At 33.0% G+C, this 17,691-nt stretch overlaps 1 protein-coding gene across 3 annotated transcripts; it reads right to left on the reverse strand.

The window, feature by feature from the left end:
- Positions 1–101: 101 nt before the first annotated feature.
- LOC111312292 (GDP-mannose transporter GONST3-like) lies at positions 102–3,882 on the reverse strand. 3 transcript variants are annotated; one of them, XM_089764826.1, is made up of 3 exons: positions 3,754–3,867; positions 1,830–1,868; positions 102–1,733 (listed from the first exon to the last, which is right to left on the reverse strand). In XM_089764826.1, the coding sequence occupies exons 2-3, from the start codon at positions 1,845–1,847 to the stop codon at positions 621–623; spliced, it is 1,131 nt and encodes a 376-aa protein (XP_089620952.1). In that variant the 5' UTR covers positions 1,848–1,868; positions 3,754–3,867; the 3' UTR covers positions 102–620. The 3 variants fall into 3 exon arrangements, with proteins under 3 accessions (XP_089620952.1, XP_022768169.1, XP_089620955.1); XM_022912434.2 differs by having other exon boundaries at positions 1,835–1,868; positions 3,754–3,857; XM_089764829.1 differs by having other exon boundaries at positions 102–1,865; positions 3,754–3,882.
- Between the last annotated feature and the right edge of the window lie 13,809 nt (positions 3,883–17,691).

Consider the following 17,691-nt stretch of genomic DNA (forward strand, 5'->3'; position numbering starts at 1 on the left):
GGTTCCACTTATCAGGGTGGAAATACAAGGGCTCACAGTTCCTTGCAAACACTCAACTATTCTTCTGATGTTCACTATTGATGATACATGAACACGATACATAACAACGGAAACAACTAAATATATTTATTTATAAATTTGAAGATGCACAAAATGGTAATAGATAACAAATAAATTAAACAATTGGAGGGAACTTGCGACCAAAGGTTTGAAGCTAACCTTGATCTAACATAACTAATGCATTATGACCTATATCTATATAATCTTAGGCACTGGTAAGATGATGAAAAATTGATTGGGTTAATAAAATGTTCATGGTAGTAATATAAAACAAAGGAATGCAAAATTCTAACCCATCCTAGTTTGTTGGATGGGAAATAAAAATCATGTATCAATCTGGAAAGGTCAAGTTTTGAGTTTGGGCAATGAAAGACTGACTGGATTAAACGCCATATATGCATTAGACCTGAGCCTGAATCTTCAATGTAGGTATTTTGTGCATATGGAGATCGATGTTTTCATGAGACATTGCCCCAAGAATTCATCAGCCATGCCGAATCAAAAAATGTCTTTCATATGCAGATGGGAGAAGGCCCAGAATGCTCCTATTTTAAGCCCTTTCACTTCACTTCTATCTCAATGACTTCCTTTTCATTGTTCTTTCCCTCTGTATTGTTTTGCATTTCAAGTAAATTCTGTTGTTCCTCGCTCTCTTTTACTGTAACTTCATTAACAGCTTTGAGCTTATTGCTTGTAGACTGTTGATACATAATCCCACCTAACATACAAATCAAGAGCCCCACGGTCCCCACAAAAGTGGAATGCTTGTCCCAAATAGCCAAATTAATCACAACTGTCAATAGCTTGTTAACTATACCAAGAACAGTGAACCCTGTAGCAGAAATTGCCCTTCGACAAGAGAACCCAAAGAAAGAGATGGCCAAACCAAATAAACACGATAAACCCACAGGCAAAATCACTTGAAAAGAGTACCAATCAGACTCTTCTGAGATTTCATGCTTTATTTTCTTCAACTCCCCCATTATTAGTAGCTCAAGAGGAAACAAAAGGAGAGCCTCAAGATTATTGTACAGTACAAGACCCCACGTATTTAGACCAATAGTCATTACCACATGCTTTATGTAAACAAAATCTATAGACATGCTTACCAGGTATGCAACAGCCCAAGTATAGGCAGTTAATGTGAACTGGTAATCAGTAAGAACATAAAGCACACTGCCACCAAAGATGGTGCCTAACGAGATCCATGTCTTCATCGAAGGCCATGGCTGGTGCAAGAAAAGGGTCTCTCCTATTGCAACAAACATAGGAACTGCTGAACGGAAGACAATGAAAGTGTCAACATTAGCATGTAGGAGAAGCTCACTGTTGGTGAAGAGAGAGAGGTAAAATATAATGGCTGCAGGTAGGAACCGCCACATAGTCAGAAGGTCAATTGGATCATGCTCTATGACCTTGAACCATCCACAGAGGCATACACCAGCTGCACTTGTCAGGTACTGCAAAGCAGTTAGAGCCCCCGGATAAGGAAATTTCATGACAGCCCATTTGTTGATGATGGAGAGAAGAGACGCTGAGATGCAGTATCCTGCCGCTATTCCATAGACAGATACTTGCTTAAGCAAACAACTATACCATATTACTTGGGCTTCACCAGAGAGAGCAGAGGTTTCAGGAACTTTAACTAGACGACCCTCCACATCTGTAGACATCTAAAACAAAAAAATACAATTTATTACAAGGTTTAGCTATTAGCAAGTGTGTATTGTGTGCACATGCATTTGCCAGGCCCTGTATATATATACAACCACACCAGATAACTCCATCCTTTGCTGACTGAACACCTGCTGCAGAGACAGGGAGAAAACTTTTCATTGAACATTCAAAAGTTGACTACAATTAGGCAAAAAAAAAAAAAAATTAAAGAATTTAGCAGATACATGATACCATAATTAACATCTTGGCTGCAAGATTAAGATGCACAAAATGTGATATTTTTCTACAGTTGAGGTGTAAAATCAACATAAATAAAATATTAGTTTTATTTTATAAGGAAACACTGGAGTAGAAAGGAATGATATCAACATGTTGAGCACCTATTTTATGTTCTAAAATAACAATCAGACTCATCCACAACCAAACAAATCTGTTCTGTTGATAAAATAAATACATAAAATATCTTTTTAGATTGATACCAATCTACAGAAGGAACTGCCATCCAGTGCAACAGTAGAACTCTTGAGCTGACAAGAGTAGCAACAGAAGCTCAAGTTATGGGAATCACCATTTAATACAAAAATGTTACATAATAGGAGACGAACATGATTTATTATCCTCCTTACAGTTAATGTCGTTATCATTGAGACTATGAACAAAGCAAAAAACAAGAAAATGATAGAATGCATCAAATTTGGAAACAGGCACTAAGAAAGTGATAATGATCTAAAGTTAACTGATTTTTTAGATTTAAAGTCCAAGATAAATAGCCAGAACCGAAGAAAATGCCAACCCTGAAGCAAACTAAGGTTCCCCAAGTGCATTGATTAGAAATAGCACTCAGTTGACTCACCACTATATTCAGAAACAAACAAAAGGACACCCAATTTGGATTAGTTTTCGCAATGTTGAACTTCAACCAACCCTCTAGGTAGTATAATTGCAAACAAAGGATATATTACTCCTAACTCATGCAGCCTCCTACTGATAAACCTAGGAATGGCAACAGATAGGGTACCCGCTATTTTTGGGGTACCCATACCCAAACCCAATTTTGTTTCATAATACCCAAACCCGATGACCACCCAAGTAATTTTTTAATCTCGCTACCCGAATCCTACCGGAATTAGATAAGCAACACCTACTAAATACCTAAACTTGGTAAATACCTGATTTTTCCTCAATGGCATTGGTTTTTCAACAAAAAGAATAAACAGATCAAAAAAGTTAATAAATCGAACTCTTCAATAAAACGCATCTTAATCTTTCAAAGTTCAAATAGAATATAAAAATTAAAAGAAATAATTGAAGCGAATAAGAATTATTTTCAAGTTAACAAAGAAGAAATAAAAGAAACAAAAAATAAAATAAAATAAAACCTGAAGCAAAGAACCAAGCACAAATTAGACTTAGGGCTAATTGTTTAGGTTGTTTACTCGTTTTTCAGAAAAGAGATTTGGGGAGTTAGACTTAGGGCTTTATGACCAAATAGTTTTGCTTTTTATTTTAGTTATGTTGAAGAAATCACACCCTTTTCCATGAAAAATCCACCACTTCACCAAGTTTACGAGGCGTAACACATAAGGCTATTCGACAAAGGGAAAAAAGAATGCACAAATAAAATGTGGATTTATTTGGAAAAAGAAAGATAGTAAAATTTCTTCAAAAGAAATTTCTTTTTCCTTGCATTTTTCATCAAAAGAAAACAAATCTGAGAGTAGAAAAACAACATATTTGCTTAAGATTATGGGGCTGGAAACCCAGGATAATAATTGACAAAAAATAACAAACTCCCCCCCCCCCCCCCCCCACACACACAAAACAAAAACAGGGAAAGATAAAAAAAAAACCCAGATGGAAATGTGCAAATTTAGAACAAGAATTGAAGTGAAAAAGATGGGGAAAAGCCCCAGGCAGATGCAGTCCCTAAATGAAACGGAAAGAAAATTCCATTTTCAGATCAGTGGAAGAAAGAAATGAAAACGGAAATAGAAATTTAAGAAATAGAATATTTACCAGGCTCGATTGGAAATCTTCAATTCTCTGAGTAGATCTTCAAGTGGCCTTTTTGACAGTGAGCTGCCGCTTGCCACTTGCGGAACGGTTCCTTGCTTGTTTTGGTTTTTTTCGTTTCACTCTTTTTCAGTATTATAAATAGTAGCGAAAATTTATTAAAAAAATTACGAATAAAAGATCAAATTTGCCGTCCTATTAATTGGGTTTTTATATTTGTCATTCTATTTTTTTTTTTATAATTTTATAATTTTATTATAAATTTTGATGCAATTTTAATTACTTATGGATAAAAAAATAAAGTAATGTTAATCTTAATGTCAAAAACTAACGCGGCTATTTCAAATTAGAAAAAAATAACCAAGTGGATGAGGAGTTGCAATTAAAAAAATAACATGACAAATTACTTGAAAGGAAAAATTATCATTAAATAAAAAATTAAACTAATTTTAATAAAAAAAAAAAACCCAAAAGAGAGATCAATTCTCTTATCACTATGAAATTCTTGCCCCTCTATTGTTATCGCTTTAGGTGAGTCGACAAATAAAAAAAAAATGTTGCAAAATTTTGAAAAACATATTATTTTTATTTTATTTATTTCTCTTACTTACGGCCTTTAACATGCAAATGGGATATTGGCATTTGAAAAATAATTTTGGTATAAGTATATAATATGGGTTTATGTTTTTTTTAAGGACTTTTGGGTAAAGAAATTAAAGTAATAGATAATGGCAGTTAAGTAGTATATATCTTGTTGGCATTTTATGCTTTTGCTCTTCTACTTTATTAATTATCAGCTTACAATGTTTTTTTTACAATGTAAGAGGGTTAGTACTCTGTTTGGTTTGATTTTTCCTTGTAAAATCAAAAAAATAGAGATGATGCATGTTAAGATGATAGTCTTAGGAGGGAGGAATATGAGTTTGATAAGCAAAGCATATTGGGGAAAAAAAAAGGGGCAACGATAGCCTTAAGAGGGAGGGATATGAGTTCGATAGGAAAAACATATTTGGGGAAGAAAACAGAAGATAATGGATTATTATTTTAATATAAATTAATTAATTTTTTCTATATTTATATTTTTGGTGGCATTTTTTAAAAATAAATGAAACACATATTTTTATGTCACAATGATATAAAAGAAAAAAAAGATAAAAGGATAAAAAACTCTTTAAAAAAATTCAATAATCATTTAAATGCTAATATTTTATTACAATTAATCAAGTCTTAAATTTTTTTATTTTAGATCAACTTAATCCTTAAATATCTATTTTCATTTAATTGAACCATTAAACATTTATTTTCATCTCAATTGGGCTCTTAATTTGACAAAAATAAGTTTTGACAATTAATTAATTTTCATCTAAGAAGGTCTCAATTGAAAAAAATAGATATTTGAGAATTTAATTTATTGTAATAAAATTATAAAAACTTTGATGATTATTAAACTATTATTCGAGAGTTTTTTATCCTTTTACCAAAAAAAAAAAATTTGGGATGAGAATATTATATTCATATAATCAATTGAATAATAAACTATTATATCATAATTAAGTTACAATAAGTAATAATCAATCAACAAATTAAAATATAATTAAATAATTAAATTAACACACAATAACTTAAACCTAAAACTTCAATATTAAAAATTATAGTATGATTTTTTTGGGGCCAAGAGTATTATGGTTGACTATACTCGTATTAAAAATAGTTAAAATATTAGTGAACTAATTAAGTATTGGGTACAGAACTATAATTAAACAATGTATTTAAAATTTACAAATTTGCAATTAGATTTTCAAGTTTCGTTTTCGTCAATTGTTTAACACAAAATTAACATTGTTAATTAAATGAACATGTGTTTAAAACTTATCCAAAAAAACATATGTTTAAAACTAACCATAAACAGAAAAAAATGAATATGTATTTAAAATTAACCAATAAAAATATATAAAAAAAATACTTCGTAAACCTATCATGTGCCACAATTTATATTAGTAGATATCTTGAACAAATTGCTGATTTAGTAAGTAATGGAAGTCTAGAGTGTAAATAGATAAAAAGAAACAAAATTAATGTTGCTATATGTAACAAAATTTAATTGGAATACGTAAATACAAATTTTTTAACTTTAGAACATTGTCACAAAATTTTTAAAAAAAATCACTTTATCTAGAACTATCAATAAGCAAAAATTAGCATTTTATATTTCAATATTAAAATTAAAGGTTAATATTATGAATGATTCTTAAATTATAGTAAAATATTTAATTTTGTATCTAAATTTTAAAAATCTCTAATATAGTATCTAAACTGTGAATCTGTTAATTAATATGATACATGAAGAATTGTTTATCTATCACATTTTATTATTTGTAGTTAATTATGTTAGAGGTAAGTATTACATTAATTAAAAGATTTATAATTTAGGTACTACATTAAAATATTTTAACATTCAAGTTTATATTAAATATTTTACTATAATTAAGAATCATTTATAATATTAACCTTAAAATTAATAAGTTATTTTAAAAGGTCCAAATGATAGTTGTTAGAGCCAAGGAAAACTCCACATTACAGCCGATTTTGGTATGTTTTGGGCAAAAGGGTTAAAAAATTCTTTAGAATAAAAAATCGATAATTATTTAAGTTTTTGACATGTTATTGCAATAAATTAAGTCTTAAATTTTTTATTTTGAATCAATTGAAAATTTAAACATATATTTTTATCTAATTATTGAGCCATTAAATATCTATTTTCACTCCAATTATGTCTTCGATTTGACAAAAATGAATATCAACAATTACTCAATTTTCGTCTAGTTAGGATTCAATCGATGAAAATTAAAAATAAATGTTTGAAAATTTAATTGATTGTAATAAAATGATATAACTTGGATGGTTATTGAATTTTTATTTGAGTAATTTTTTATCATTTTACCTTTTTTTTTTAAATTACATATCCCACAAAAGAGTTAATAAGTAAAAATTTAATTATGTATGAGATATTGAATTTATAACTATTTTTAGGTTGAAAATTGAAGATCAAGTTTGTTTCCCAAGGTTATGGAAGAAAAACACTTTGCTTCCAACGCTTTGCTTGATTATTAAATACCCAACAAATCATTGAAAAATCTATTACATAAAGAAGAAAAAAATTTAAAAGTTTGTAAACACATAATTTTGTTCGAATTGATCAAAATTAATCCGAATTGCATTCGTATCTAATTTAAATTCAATCAAAAATTTTGATCGCATTTATTATATTGGGTTCAAATATTTTTATTATTACATATTAATATTATTTTATTTATTAATTATATAAAAAAAAGTTTTAAAAAAAGCAAGAAAGTAAAATAAAGAAAAAGAAAAAGGAAGCAGAAAACTTTCAAAAAAACTTTTATTAGTAGAATTCAAGCAATTCAATTGATGAATTTTTCTAATCGCCCATCCTATTAGTACCTAACTTGGCAATACAAAAATTACCCCTAAAGTCTTTTCCAAATCCTAGAAATTCTGGGATTTAATCTCAGGTTAGCTCTTTGCTTAAATGGAAAGAAAAAAAAAAAATACAATCCCTAAAACGAGAACCACAACGCTAGAAACAAAAATCACAAAACTCAATCTTCTGTAAAACTTTTTTCCAATCTTTGAAACACACAAAATTTTTTTTTTTTCAACTCCAAATGAAAACCATAGCTAACCAAGCAGTAGGTATTTGGTAGATTCGAACGGTGAAAGATAGTGTAGACATCCAATTTGGTCCAGGCCCGGATCAATTGGGCCTGGTCCAAATGGGTAAGTCCAATTTTATTTTTGTTATTTTTTTATTTTATTATATATTTTATTTATATATTTTCCTTTATATCCTATGTATTTATTATTTATTTATTATTACTATTTATTAATATATATTTATTTTTATTTTATATTTTTTTATTTTTGTATTTTTATTTATCTAATTATATATCTGTTATTATTATTATTATTTTATTTATCCTGTAATATTTTTTTGATTTATCTTTTCTAATTATCTATTATTTTTTTTATTTGATTTTTATTTTGGAAGGTTGAGATTGAAGGCTGAAGAATCCTACTGAGAATGAGGATTCAATCAGAAGAGTCCAGATTGGATTCAAAGATTGAATCCCCATCCAAAGAGGAATTGGGATTGATCAGAAACTCCTGATCAATCCCTATAAAAGGGACCTCCTGGAACAGAACAAGACACAGAGAAAAAAAACGTGAGCAAAGCTACAGATTTGAGAGATAGAAGAGTATAGAAGGCTAAGAAGTATTCTGAGAGTTAGTAGGAATTTTTTTGAAGATTTTTGGTGATTTTTTTTTGGGAATTTCTAAAAAATTCTAGATTTTGGTTGAATTTTTCGACGAAAGTTGAATTTTTCGACGAAAATTTCAATCAACTTTGAAGTTTTCGACGAGCTCCCCAGTTTTCGATGACCTTTCCCAGAAACCGACCACCTTCCGACCAACTTCCGGTGAACTTCCGACGAAAAATCCAGATTTCGATGAAATTTTTCAGAATCTGGTGTACATTCAACCAGAGTTCTTCAGCAGTTTGAGAGAAGCGGAAGAGAAGGGGAAGAAGAGAGAGAGAGGGAAGGAGCTTTCTGCCAAAAAACAGAGGGAAGAGCCTTATATACCCTCCCAAAATGACGTCGTTTTTGCCTTAAGTGACCCAGAAGATCCGCGTGTTTTGTTGAGATCCGACTCGACCCGAGCGTCGACCCACTTCCTGACCCGCGCGTGTTTGCCTCCTTCCAAGCCGAGCCGAGCTCCAAAGCCGCTTCTTCGAGCTGTTTTCTCTTCCTTGAGCCAAGCCGAGCCGTACACTGAGCAGCTCCAGGTTTTTTTTTTTGAATTTATTTATTTTTTTGAATTTATTTGTTTTTTATTTATTTTATTTATTAGATTAGGTTTAGTTAATATTCTTTTTATCTTTATTTTATTTTTATTTTTGTTTTACTTTTCTTTATTTTATTTTTTTATTTTTATTTTGTTTTATTATTCAATTTTTTTTAAATAAAAATAAAAAAAAATCTTTTTGGGGAAAAGTTGAAAGTATCAATTTTTCTTAAAAATAAAATTTCAAAAAAAGATTTTTTTGAGGAAAAGTTGAAAGTATCAATATTCTTTGAAAATCAAAGTTTTCTAAAAAAAAATATTTTTGGAGAAAAGTTGAAAGTATCAATTTTCCTTAAAAAATAAAATTTCAAAAAAAAAGTTTTTGAGGAAAAGTTGAAAGTATCAATTTTCCTTGAAAATCAAAGTTTCCAAAAAATATTTTTGGGGAAAAGTTGAAAGTATCAATTTTCCTTGAAAATAAAAGTTTCAAAAAAATATTTTTGGAGAAAAGTTGAAAGTATCAATTTTCCCTGCACAAGAACAATCATCCTTTCATTCCTTTTTATTTTGAGTTTCATTTTTATTTTTCTTTAAATAATCCGACGACGGAGCCTCTGCAAGTGAAACAATAATTTTTTTTCTTGTATACTCTTGAGGTGAGGGAATTTTCTCAATTTTCTGCTAAAAGTATTAGAGTCAATTGAAAATAATTTCTAATAATTAATTACTTGATAAAATTTTAAGGCTCATTAATAACATAAATTTTAGCTGGTACCATCTTTTGATGGGCATTGTGAGGGTGCTATAACCTTCCTCACACGTAACCGAACTCTCGAACCCTGTTCTGGTTTGTAGACCTGAACCTATTCTATTAGGGACCCTTAAATTTAGGTGTTCCCTGAAAGGACAGATTCTTTAGGTGGCCAATCGCACCTAGATAAAAAAGATTGGTGACGACTCCCTTAAGTCAATGTCTAGCGATAGATTCCCGAATCTAGACATTATGACAGCTTGACAGCTCCGCTTGAGACTTTGAGAGTCAGGCCAGCAAATAATTTGTATTATCCAAAAGCCTAATAAAATTGAACCCTTTTGTATATATGTATTATTATTCATTCATGTTTATTTACCTTGTTAATTATGTCATTTATGTGTATGTGCATAACATGAGCTCTATACCCGAGTTTCGTCCCTCTAGGAGGGAGTAAAGTACCTATTGCTTTCATGAGGTCTAATGTCTCCGCAGTGGCTAGCGAAATACTCCCACTCAAATTAAACATTTTCTGCTTGTAACCTGTAATGGGTGAGGATTAGGGTGTCTTACTAGTCTGTGATGGACAAGGATGTAAGGAACAATTTGAGGACCTTTAGACTTTGACCCTAAAATCGCATATAGTGAACCTTAAGAGTGCCTAACCTATAGATATAGCCATCACTCTTCCTTTTTAGAATTGATCAAAAGCATATGATTCATCCCTTTTACTTTATGTGATGTTTAAATTTACTTAGTTATTTGTTCTTTTTTTGGGTATACTAACCTTTTTCTTATTTCTTTTGCATTGGTTCATACGCATATCATAAAGTTTCATAAAGAACATTTGCTTGAAAAATGGTCTTCAACAAATTTTTTCATGGATGTCAATGAACGCTTAATTTGTTCTTCATCAGTATTAGCACCCTGTGGGACAACCAATGAAGTAAGGGCCCAGTCAGAAAAGACTCAACTGAAGATGGAAGATTGCTTGCCAATTGGGTATGATTCTACTCTATCTCAAGAAACATCTATCCTCCTCAAACAGAATAATTTAGAGGATTTGGTTGATATCTGAAAGAAGATGAGTCCGTCAAGACAAGAGCAGTTTTGTCAGAAACATGGGCATATAGCATACCTTCTAGTAATGGTTGTTGATGATCAACTAATTAGAGCTGCAACACAATTTTGGGATCCTGCATACAGGTGTTTCATCTTTAATGAAGCTGATATGACTCCACCATCGAAGAATATTTGATCTTGGTAGGTTTGCATCTCAAGACTCCTGACAAGATATATGTCAAAAAATATAAGTCAAAATTTCGTAAAAGTCTAGCTCAACTCATAAGGATAGACAAAGAAGTTATGGATTCTCATACAAAGAAGAAACAAAAACAGGTCTGCCTACCTTGGAAGTTCTTTCATGAGTTTCTGATGTAACATGCTAATGAAGAACGGGGGTTAGACATATTTACCTTAGCTATATATGGATTGATAATCTTTCTAAAGGTTTTGAGACATATTGAGATAGCGATGGTTGATTTCTTCGAAAATGTGATCAATGGCTGTAATCCTTCAACGGTGATATTAGCAGAGACTATCAGATCTTTGAGTTATTATCATCGAAATGGAGGGCGCTTCATAAGATGCATACAATTATTGTACTTATAGATGAAAGGTCATTTTGAACAAGAAAATGGCACTTTCTCGAAGCTTTACATCCGTAATTGTTTTCCAATCAAAGAATTCTGTGAAAGTGGGTGGTCAAAGCGTAAGTCTAAACAAGAATGGATAACTTTCTTACAAAAATTAGAAAGTGCCAGGGTGAGATGGTTGGCCCCATGGATGAATCGTGAGCCTATGTTATACCAATGTGGGGATAGTACAATGGTTCCGCTTCTGGGTTTATGAGGAGTGACGAATTATGCACCACTCCTAGTGAGAAGGCAATTGGGGGCAGAACAGTTCATTCTTATGACTTATGGGTTTCATCAGTTAGATTTCTCTTACAGTGAGCTTAAAGCATTTCAGAAGATGAATAAGATGATCAAAGCATGGAAAAATCCCCAAAGAGTGAGTCCTGGACCATTCACTGAAAAAGTCATCCCAGGTTATTTGGTTTGGAGAACAAAGAGAAGACAAGAAATGGTATTCACTTATGAAATCTCTCAACCACCAACAGAGAAAAAACTTGAAGAGACACCATCAGAGTTAGAGCTGACAATAAAAAAATTTGAGTTTGAGAAGATCAAGTTAAAGAAAGAGATTCAGAAACTTCAAGAAGAAAAAGCCTAGTGGAAAGGTAGAGTCGAAAGTTATGAAGTTAATGTTCATAAGATTGCTAGAGAACGGGATACAGCTACTGAAGATCTAGCAAAGTTACACTAGGAGCATAAGAGGCTATGTGTGAGAGAAAAAGCCAAAGAGATAACCATTGTCGAGCTTACTAAGGAAAATACAAGATTGAAGTAAGAGTATGCTGAATTGGAAGAAGAAAGTACCGAAGCACAGGCAAAAATTAACATGCTAAATAGTTATTTGAGCATGCTAAGTCAAAAGTTGGATGAATAAGGAGACCACATCGTTGCATTGGTTAGAGAACATAGAGAACTATCATACCAAGTCTGGTGTGGTAAAAGAGAGAATTTAGGAAGGTAGAAATACATTGAGCACTTAACAACCCAAATCCATAAAGGGATATGTAAGGCAAGAGAGATGGTGGAAGAGGCAGAGATATTAAGACAAGTGGTGGCCTCAGCAAGAGAACATGGATAGCGCCTCTTGAACTTCATAGAAGAAGCCAAGACCCAGTATGAATAGATTGAACAATTTTATGGCTATAATTCTAGGATGATAAACTCAATGTAGATCAAAATTTTTTGGAATAAATGAAATTTTTTAGTTGAATATCGTTTTAAGGCAAATGTTCTCTGCATACATGCATTTTTCATTCATTGCATTCTCATTCATTACACTTAACAAAGTAACCATGTGATGATCATTTACTAATTCTAAGATATGGTACTCAAGATCCCAGATAGCTCCATCTAGTGAAAATCTTACCCATCGATATAACACAAGATCCAGAGCAAGGTAAATGGAAGAAAAAAGTTCCCATAAATTTGAAAAGATAGAAAAAGCACAAGAAAAGATTGAAAGTGAGCTAAGCAAGATTCTGGAGGCTCTTAATAATATGAATAAAGAAAAAGGAGTTGCAGAAAATACAAGCCAGCAAGTTTCCCCATTACAAGAAGTGGCTAACCCTTTGTACCCTTCAAGTTTTGGCCCACCTCAGGCCCAGTCTGTTCAAGAGGTCTCGCCACAACACTTCGTATATCCAACATATCCTGAAATACCATCAGCTTTCAATCCAGGGTAGTATAATAGCTATATAAATCCTGTCTTCACTAAAAAGGTAGCAAAACCAATTTTTGATCTAGATGATTTAAAATAAAAGGAAAAGGAAAAGATGAGAGTGAAAGTTCAGGAAAGTTTCAAGATTAGCATGTTAGAGCAAAGGCTACAGGCTGTGAAAAGATTTAGTTTTTATGGGTCAGTTGATGCTGCTGGGCTCTGCTTAGTTCCTGATGTGGTTATTCCTCATAAGTTTAAAGTACCGAAATTTAAAAAATATGACGGTATAAAGTGCCCCAAAACTCACATCACTATGTATTGCAGGAAGATGGTAGCTCATTCGCATGATGAAAAACTCTTGATGCATATTTTTCAGGACAGTCTTACTGGCTCTGCGGCCAGATGGTATGTTCAGTTGGACAGAACTCGCATTCGCTCTTGGAGCGATATGGCACATGACTTTATTGGTCAATATTGACATATCATCGATTTGGCCCCTGATCGTTTGTCTTTACAGAATCTGACAAAAAAGGTAAACGAGTCTTTTAAAGAATATGCCCAGAGGTGGAGGGATGTTACTTCTCAGATACAACCTCCTCTGACTGAAAAAAAAACTATAGTGCTGTTTGTTAGCATTTTAAAACCTCCCTATTATGAAAAGATGATAGGGAATGCAATGAAAAATTTTGTTGATATGGTAATCTTAGGAGAAATCATTGAGAGCGCCATCAAGAATGGCAAGCTAGAAAGAAATGAAGCATCTAGCAAAAATGTCTTGAAAAAAAAAATTGAAGCTCGGGCTGTGAGCTTTGATAGACAGCCACTTAAAGGTTATTCACCTTACCTACCACCAAAATATCTACCATATCACATCGCTGTAAATAATACTTTCTTTCACCCATACCAACCATTTACACAACCACCATACCCCCAAACATATCAAGCCCCTTATAAACCCCAAAATACCATGTATAGTCTTAACATTCAACCTACCTCAAGACCCCAAAATTGCTCAACTAACCCCATTGGTGGCTCGCGGGAGCAACGAATCACTCATGAGAAACCCTTTTTTGACCCAATTCCAATAACTTATATTGAATTATATAAGGAGCTTTACAATAGTCATTTGATTACCCCAAGTAAATTAGAACCCCTCAAGCCACCTTACCCCAAGTGGTATGATCCCACCGCCTACTGTAACTACCATTATAGGATTACTGGTCACTCTACCAAAAATTACACTACCCTAAAACACAAAGTACAATGGTTGATCAAGGATGGGATGATTTGTTTTGATACTGGAGGGATGACTGCGCCGAATGTTAGTGGTAATCTTTTACCGAATCATAATGTGAATGCTATAGGTGAAGAACAGAAACATCATGTGAAGAAAGAAGTGGCAGATATTAAGACACCTCTCAGCCAATTGTTCGATATTTTACGAAGAGCAGACATGATACAACTGGTAAGTCTATACAGTTATCATGGAGCATATATAACTGACACAAGTTGTAAGTATCATAGTGGGGCAATGGGTCATTCCATTGAGACCTATGAGCAGTTTCACCAAGAGGTGCAAAAATTTTTAGATTCACATCAAATGGAGATTTATGAAGAAAGAAAAAACTTGAAGAATGTTGAAGTGTACATGACTGATAGGCCTGTAAAATTGTTTTCAAAACCAGTGACAATTCATTGTGGGAACAAACCAAAGTCATCATAGAAAAACTCTTGCCCAGGCTGGTAACTTTTAAAATCCTGACTCTTTTTTATACAAAGATGATAAAGTTGTATCTTGGAGATATGATTGTGACACTGTAGTCAGAGACAGAAAGAAGAGGTCTCCAAAGTCGATGCTTTCAATATTACTGGTGTAAGAGGCATTACTCGAAGTGAGAGATGTTACACTCCAAAAATGCTAGAGAAAGCTAGAAGGGAGAAGGCTAAAGAAAAAGAAAGACGGAATAATCTTGAGATAAAACCCGAAGAAGATCAACCGAAGCCAGTATCAGAAAGAGAGATTTGTAAATTTCTGAAGCTGGTAAAACATAGTGAGTATTTTGTTATGGAACAGTTGAATAAAATGCCAGTTCGAATCTCATTATTATCATTGCTGCTGAACTCGGAGCCACACCGAAACACCCTATTGAAAGTGTTAAATCAGGCATACGTGGCACATAATGTATCTGTTGAATATGTGAACCACCTGGCTGGAAATTTAGTCATGTCAAATCACATTTCATTTAGCGATGATGAGATTCTTTTGGAGGGAAAAAGAAATGTCAAGGCTCTACATATCACATCAAGTGCAAGAGCCATATTATAGCCAAGGTCCTTATCGATAATGGCTCTGCTATCAACGTCATGCCTATGTCAACTTTGGCATGGCTACCCATTGATTATTCTCATATGAGGGATAGTCAGATGATTGTGAGAACCTTTGATGGGACCAAAAAAGAAGTTCTGAGGGATATTGAAATGCCTTTACAAATTAGGTCATGCACTTTCAATATAAAATTTCAAGTGATGGATATCTCTCTATCTTACAGCTGTCTGTTAGGAAGACCATGGATTCACATGACAGGAGCTGTGCCTTCCACTTTACACTAGAAGATCAAGTTCAATGTAGAAGGTTAATTGGTAGTGGTAGTTGGAGAGGAAGACATGCTGATGACCCAACCATTGAACACTCCATACGTAGGGCTGTTGAAAAAGCATTGGAATGCTCCTATCGATCTTTTGAATTGGTCAATTCTATAGGTGAAAGATTTCAAAATCAACCTTTTTTAAAAATAGTGGTGAGCCAAGTCATCAACAAGGGCTGGTATCCAAGACTTGGGCTAGGTAAAAACTTGCAGGGAATTAAAGAACCTCCAACAATAATAGACAATAACGACAGGGTGGGCCTAGGCTATGAGATGGCAGAGTGGGAAGTCAAAAGAAGGTCATCAAGAAAGACAGCAAGACTGATGTTTATCCCACATTTATATAAAACTTTCAGACCTGGAGGATTCATGTACCCAGATGCAAGAAAATGTGTGAAAGACGATTTTACCCAGTTAGCCATTAATGTTGTTGAAGATGAAGTGAAGGTTAATCAAGAGGAGTGGGTTCACCTTTGTCCACTAGATTTTGAGCTCAATAATTGGAGTGCCATTGAGATGCCTTTGACTTTTGATTTAGATGCAATGTAATTGTAACATCTCAATAGCTATTGTCCAAGGCATTGGGGTGATCTGTTCTGTTCGGGTCATTCATCATTTATTATTTTTAATAAAAATTAAAAAGTATGCATTTTCATTAATTTATTCTTGTTTCTTCATTATTTCCATCTCTCCAAGCACATCTTGCCAACATATCTCATTTCATTCAATTGCAGGTCTTTAAATGAACATGAAGATAATCATGATAACAATCAAGATGTTAGCTTTGAGAATTCAATTAACACTAATGAACTTGACAATGAAAAAAATTTTGAAGAACATGTTATACCTCCGGACCTAATGAGGATGATTGAACAAGAGAATAAGCCAATTGAACCTCATCAGGAGGTAGTGGACTTAGTGATCTGAAAAATAAAGAGAATAAGAAATAGGTCAGAATGGGCACTTCACTTTCATCAGGAAATAGGAAACGATTGGCAGACCTACTTCAAAAATTTATAGATATATTTGCTTGGTCTTACCAGGATATGCCAGGGCTAAGCACAGAGATAGTGGAGCATAGATTGCCCTTAAAGCCAGAATGTAAGCCAGTTCAACAAAAATTAAGACGGATGAAGCTCGAAATGCTGCTAAAGATTAAATAAGAGGTGAAAAAACAATTTGATGCAGGTTTTCTACAAGTGGCTAAGTATCCAAAATGGATAGCTAATATAGTCCCAGTTTTAAGAAAGATGGAAAAGTATGAATGTGTGTAGACTATCGAGACTTGAATAAGGCTAGCCCAAAGGATAACTTTTCTTTACCTCATATCGATACACTGGTAGATAACACGGCTAAGCATTCGATTTTCTCTTTTATAGATGGTTTCTCGAGGTATAATCAGATAAAAATGATTACAAAGGATATGGAAAAGACTATTTTTGTGACCATGTGGGGAACCTTCTGCTATAAAGTCATGCCTTTTAGGTTGAAGAATGCTGGGGCAACATATCAAAGAGCTATGGTAACACTCTTCCATGACATGATGCACAAAGAGATTGAGGTGTATGTAGACGATATGATTGCAAAGTCTTGTGAGGATGAAGATCATGTCACCAGCCTCAAAAAGTTATTTGAAAAGTTGAGAAAGTTTCAACTCAAATTAAACCCAGCCAAGTCCACCTTTGGGGTAAAGTCAGAAAAGTTGCTAGGCTTTGTGGTCAGTGAAAGAAGAATTGAAGTTGATCCAGATAAGATACGGGCTATTCAGAATTTGTCACCTCCCAGCACACCAAAAGAAGTTTGAGGTTTTCTGGAGAGATTAAACTATATTTCTCGGTTCATCTCTCAGCTTACTTACAAATGTGATCCCATATTTAAGCTTCTCCGTAAAGATAATCCTGAAAATGGAATGAAGAATGTCAAGAGGCGTTTGATAAAATTAAGTAATATTTATTGAACCCTCAAGTATTGGTGCCACCTGTTTCAGGGAAACTTTTAATCTTATACTTAACCGTATGTGAAAATTCAAAGGGATGTGTGCTGGGGCAGCAAGATGAGGTTAGCTGAAAGGAAAGAGCTATTTACTATTTGAGTAAAAAATTCATGGAATATGAATCCAAGTATTCTTCATTGAAGAAAATATGTTTTACATTAGCGTGGACTGCCAAAAGACTCAAACAGTATATGCTCTATCACACTACTTGGTTCATAGCGAAATTGGATCCCATTAAGTATATCTTCGAGAAACTTTCTTTGTCTGAAAAAATCATTAGATGGCAAGTAATGCTCTCAAAATATGATATTATATATGTGAGCCAAAAAGCA

This window comes from Durio zibethinus, chromosome 1, assembly GCF_047325235.1.
Source record: "Durio zibethinus cultivar Kanyao isolate XHJ-2024 chromosome 1, ASM4732523v1, whole genome shotgun sequence".
Lineage (NCBI taxonomy): Eukaryota > Viridiplantae > Streptophyta > Magnoliopsida > Malvales > Malvaceae > Durio > Durio zibethinus.